The sequence below is a fragment of the Poecilia reticulata genome, linkage group LG3 (assembly GCF_000633615.1).
Source record: "Poecilia reticulata strain Guanapo linkage group LG3, Guppy_female_1.0+MT, whole genome shotgun sequence".
NCBI lineage: Eukaryota > Metazoa > Chordata > Actinopteri > Cyprinodontiformes > Poeciliidae > Poecilia > Poecilia reticulata.
In genome coordinates, this window is record NC_024333.1 from 16,424,365 (window position 1) to 16,430,068 (window position 5,704).

The 5,704-nt window shown below is 36.3% G+C and overlaps 1 protein-coding gene across 2 annotated transcripts; it reads right to left on the bottom strand.

Moving 5' to 3' along the window:
* Positions 1 to 1,212: 1,212 nt before the first annotated feature.
* On the bottom strand, positions 1,213 to 5,503 carry eif3jb (eukaryotic translation initiation factor 3, subunit Jb). 2 transcript variants are annotated; one of them, XM_008405180.2, is made up of 9 exons: positions 5,315 to 5,503; positions 5,080 to 5,168; positions 4,187 to 4,253; positions 3,587 to 3,644; positions 3,378 to 3,481; positions 3,194 to 3,290; positions 2,829 to 2,987; positions 2,646 to 2,719; positions 1,213 to 2,393 (listed from the first exon to the last, which is right to left on the bottom strand). In XM_008405180.2, exons 2-9 carry the CDS (start codon positions 5,091 to 5,093, stop codon positions 2,265 to 2,267), a joined length of 702 nt encoding a protein of 233 aa, XP_008403402.1. In that variant the 5' UTR covers positions 5,094 to 5,168; positions 5,315 to 5,503; the 3' UTR covers positions 1,213 to 2,264. The 2 variants fall into 2 exon arrangements, with proteins under 2 accessions (XP_008403402.1, XP_008403401.1); XM_008405179.2 differs by lacking the exon at positions 4,187 to 4,253 and having other exon boundaries at positions 5,315 to 5,500.
* Between the last annotated feature and the right edge of the window lie 201 nt (positions 5,504 to 5,704).

Here is a 5,704-nt window from a genome sequence, read left to right on the forward strand (position 1 = left end):
TGATCGTTTGGATTTTTTGTTGGTGTGCAGAGAATTTGAGCAGTCAGTGTCACATGTGCAGTAGGTAGAGATTTTGATCATCAAAATCAAGTTGGATTGTTCAGCCTTGGGAAAATTTCAAGATTTGAGTAATCTTTTAACAACTAACAATGTTTTGGTTTTTTTTAGCTTTTTTTTAGCTAAGTTATTACAAGTTAATAGATATTTATGTAGCTTCCCAGTTAAAAGATTGACAGTACATTTAGTTGAAACACTTAGAGCTAACACACTTTGATATCACCTTCCAGGGTTTAAAGCAACTGTATACTGCTTTAGATTCTCAATCACCTAGAACATGCCAATCCTAAATACCAAAATAGAAAACCACTTGATTTTTTTTCTTAAAGATAATACACCTCTCATCCAACAGGTTTCTTCAATTCTGGAAAATTGATACAACTGTAATCCAATTGCAAATGTTAAAGTAGTTCCTGAAAACAAGAATTTATTCCCTCAGAGATTCTCTTTGGTCAAGGTTAACACATTTCCTTGTAATCGTTTCGTTAAACGTAACTGGATCGAATCACAAGGTACTTTTATGCAAGTACACAAAGCAAAATTGACACTTTTATGCAAATTAACATTCAAAACAGAAGTGCCAGTGCATCAAGATTTTTAAGACAGGGTATGCATTACTGGATTTATTTAAATGCATCAAATCCGATTTGAGATTGACCTTACACTAGATGTTATCAGGTTTAGCTACCTGTCATAGCTAAACAGCTTATTGCTCTTCATTATCCCTTTTAGGTTTTAATTTTAATGTTACTATTGTGTATATTTGTCTTTTTTCTAAATTGGGAATCTTATGAAAATCCAACATGTTTTGCAGCCATCCTGGTTTGGTTTTAAGAGCCATCAACAATCTCAGGCTCAGTTGGCCCAATCGTTCACTGGGCATGAGCTCGTTTTTGTACCTGCCAATTTTTTTTCCTGTTACTAACCACAAGCATATCCAGCTTGTCAGACGTTTCAGCTTTAGCTGAATATTTTGGCAACCTGGGAAGCCCCGATAGGTTTTTTTTAATCACTACTGTCAAATGTGACAACATTGTACAACAGGTAGGTGCCAATCACACTCGTATTGACATCAGATTTTTATCATCAAATGTGGATGGGCATTTTTTTCAGGTTCTGTTTATGCACATTAAGAATGACCAACACACAATTTGCTCTCCTGACCAGTCATTTATTAAATTAAGATGCTTAAAAAACAGATGTCATATCTTCAAAATTGCATGTATCGAATCGTCTGTGTAAGATTGGAACTGGTCATGAGCTAGAGAAGAAAAAGGAGAAAGATGCCCCTTTCAACTAACTGAAGCCCATAAGAAGACATGTGGAGCCCATTAGCCTCCGCTCATCACAACTGATACAAGCCTGCAGAAGCAACAATTAGAGACCAGTTGCAGCAAGTTACTCTATTTGCCTGATCTGTTGGTTTTCTGCATTAGTAAAACTCAAATTAGTAAGTTACATTTCTGTCATGCAAAAGAAAATACTTTTAAGCATCGTTTGCTCCATATTTTCAAGGATATTCCAGAGATGTATCAAGAGAATGGCTGTGAGGTTTTAAAGTCACATTTATTATACTCTATCCCTTTTTATCTTATATTGAATGTCATGTGCACTCTGTAAAATTACCACTACTCATATGTTGTGCCGTTCTCAAATAACCCACAATGCAACTGTTCCAGAGATGAATAATAAACTGAATAATTGTTCTGCATTTGGCAACCCAAGAGATATTAACTATATACATTTTTCCTGTAAAAGATCTAACCACACTTCAGTGCGACCTATAATACATGACATTCTGGTTTAGGAATTTGCATAGAACCTTGTTTCTATGTCACTTTACTTACAACTGCTGTACTGCCATTTTAACAGGAGCAACATTTATTTAATAAAATAAAAAAAAAAGAGCCCTGCAAAATTCAGGCAGTAGCAGTTACAGATGTATTCTTCTTTGAAGCTGGGTCACACAACAGATTCCACATGATCGTGTGCGAGTTGAGGCTGAATGAGACGGAAAAGGCCATTCTGTACATTAAGAGTGCTGAGACTGGATGCTCCCAGGTATAGTCCCTCTGGTAACTGAAGCAAAAATGAAAGGGGCGGCACATAGTTCAGATTTCCCAGGATGGCACTGGACAGCATGGGAAGGTACAGCTGTACTTTTGATGGTTAAGAAGGAGGGGAGGAAAGTAGTAAAGGAGCCTATGTCACATGAAGTCCTCGTAGTCCTGGGCATAACCGCCGTCAAACTCTGCATAGTCAAGGTCGTCTCTCATCTGTGCTTTCAGTCCACCTCCTGGTACAACCCCTTTCTTCTTCTTCTTTCCTTTGTTTTGCTGAGAAGAAAAATAAATACATGACTTAAATGATATGGAACATTTTTAGAAAATCTTCCAACTACGCTTTACATGAGAACTAAACTAAACAATGACACATCATAAAGAATATAAAAATTTAGACTGCGTATAATGAAAATACAACATATTCCCATTACTGTATGAACACATAGTACCAAATTGGAGTAGATTAACAGCACCCCCTGCTGCCTAAAGCTTTATTCAAATTCAAAAGAAAAGCATAAAACTTACCTTTTCCTGTTTCTGTTTTTCACTAAGTAGGACTGAAAGTGAACTACTGATTTTCTTCAAGTCATCTACTTCCACTGTAAAAACAAAAGAAAACAATTACTCTAGAATTTGATTTTGTTTTTTCAAGAAAGGCACCAATATTCATTTAATGATATTGTCGGAAATATAAAGTTGTTTTCTTACATGAAATACAAAGTTCCCGAAACAATGAATCCAAGAAACTTGAATAATGGACTGATTTTTCAAACTGCGTTATCTTTTCTTTCAGCAATTTTTCAAATTCTGTGAATTCTTCTTTGGAGGATGGACACATGGCATCAATTCCTGCGACAGTATTAACACCTACAAAAACAAGAACAAAGTTTTAAAATGTATGAAGTCAAAGAGTAAAAGTGCTATTACAGTACAGCACATATTAATTATATGTGCACTAACATTATTAGATACCCATATTTAAGAGGATTTTGGGTGCTTGAGCTCAAGTCATCCTTAAAAACATTCAGAAAGCAGTAAGAAGTTAAATCCCAGAATATGGGGTCATCTCCTACCAAAAGCATCTTTTGCTAGCTCCAAGTCTGCATCTTCCTGTAGTTTCTTGACTCTTAACTTCTCTGTGAGTTGTTCCTCTGGAGTAAGTTCTTCAGGCTAGAATAACACAAACCAAATGTAAAGTTATATTTAAAAAAGGCAACAAAAAAAAGTCCCTTTCATTTGTTGTGCAATGACACTTACTTTCTCCTCCGTCTCCCTTTTCAGTTCTTGCTGTTTCTTCCTTAGCTGATTTTCCTTCTCTTTAATCTTTTCAGTCAACCTTTTCTTTTCAGAAACTTTTGTTTCTGGGGAAAAATCGCATGTGTAACATTTAGTTTTGAAAACAAAGTTGAAAGTTAAAATTGAAAGCAAATATAATGTGCAACAATCAGACAAATGTAAAACTTTACCTGTCTTCTTCACCTCTACTTTTTTCTCCTCCTCTTCATCTTCATCATCCCAGTTATCCTGTAGACAAATAAAAATTATATTGTTAAAAAGATTTTAATTTTTTTTATTTTATTTTAAATAAGGTCATAATAACGTTCTTGATAAAGGCACTGCTATAAAGTCAACAATTCATTCAGAACATAAAATGAAACAAATTTGAAGATTATACAAATTACAAATTTCTATGGGATATGCCATCATTTGTTAAATCATACCAGACTTTGTTTAAATTGTTAATAAATAAATGTCAAGGAGAAAGTCAAATTTAAGTCAAAAATAATGTTCTTTGCTTCTATCTACTTTAATGTCCACTTCACTTTCCATTTATGCAAAACTTTATTGTACCAAATACAAAATAAAACTCTTGAAATTATGAGATAGATTGACTAAATAAATTAAACTAATTATTTATCAATCAATGGGGTTGTCTTACTTTAAAGACAATGTACATGATCTTTCAGATACTACTATAGGGATGACTACTGTAGACAAATGTTTTTCTCTTTACACCATAATCTGTTTTCTAAACCTAGAAAATACTACAAGCCAAAAAAGACAACCTGGAAACCCTGACGCCATATGTGACCGACAACAATTGACTCTGCCAGCTCTTTCCTAACGAAGTTTCTGGAAAGAAAACAAGCCAACATTACTGCAAGGACCAACTGTAATCCTCTGTGTCTGCAACTTAACATCGGCTTATATCTTTATAAAACCTAAAAGCTCCCCGTTGTTTCGTAAAGTTTTGGCCTAGTTCTTACTTCAGTTGAGTCATCAACCCACTGGATGATTTCCTCTGAGGCTAGAGTTTGTTAGCAAGCTAGCGATGCCGCATGCTGAACGTGACTCAAGCTGGAGGAATTCAAACTGAACCGGACACCTTCCTCCAAATATTTAATGCAAATAAATTTGTTAAAATAAGAAACTTTTGTCACCTCTCACTAAACATTTCAAAAACACGACATAACTCGGACTGTCAAACGTTAAATCTCACTTTTAAAAGCAAGCGAACTTAGAAATAAGCAGAATGCTAACAGCTAATTGGCCCGTTAAAATGCTAGCTTGTAGCTAAGCTATTGAAATTTACCCAAAGAGTTTCATCACTATAAGGAACTCCCACACAAAAATTGTATTTTTAATCCTATGTGATCAGTTGATATGTTAACATCAAGCGTATAAGCCGTATGTTTTAACTCGAACATTGGCCTCTGGCTAGCCGAGTAACAGGCTGTCTTTTAGAGCCACATGAGTTAGCCGTCAGCTAGCACAAAGCTAACCCGAGATTCGGCTTGACAGGGAGAAAGGAGCCGCGCAGAAGCATGGCGTAACAGCCGGGAAGATAGTATTTCAATTAATCGACAAATAACCCGGAATTCCACACCAAATACTCCTCAATCCAACTTCGCAAATGCAACGAAACCCAAAACGACATACACGAATCATGTTAAATTACCTTAACGTCTTCATCTTCGTCCTCGCCTTCCCATTTGTCCAGCACTGCCGCCTTTTTAATCGGCTCCTCCGGCTCGAAGTTGTCAGCGTCTGTAAAACCAACAACATAATATTCGTCAGGCCAATCCACATCTAACGACTGAGTTTTACACCAGCAGAATGTTGGGCTGTCTAAACAAAGTCTGCTAAAAGCGGATGATGCACATATAGATGTCCTTCCTAAGTTAGTTTCTCACCCCAGTCCGCCATGTCGGCTGTGTTGGTTGTGTTTGACAGGCTCGCAGTAAAGTCAGCGCTGCAGCCCGTTGGCTGGCCACACTCAGAAACTGCTCCCACGTTCTGGACGTCACTCCCGGATTAACTCCCGTCACCACTTCCCCAGTGCGCTACCCTCCACTACCTCAAACGACACAGACCTGGTAGGCACGAATAACATGAAATCCACCCCGCTTCGTCATATTACTGAAAAAAATATATAAATTATGGAACGGATCTCATAGTTACTATTGAGACTGCCTTACACATTTGGGTTATGATTTCGATATGAGCAAAAAAAATAAGACAATAGTAAAACATAATCCCCTCTGAAACAGCTTTATACAATTTTAAAATACACAATTATATAT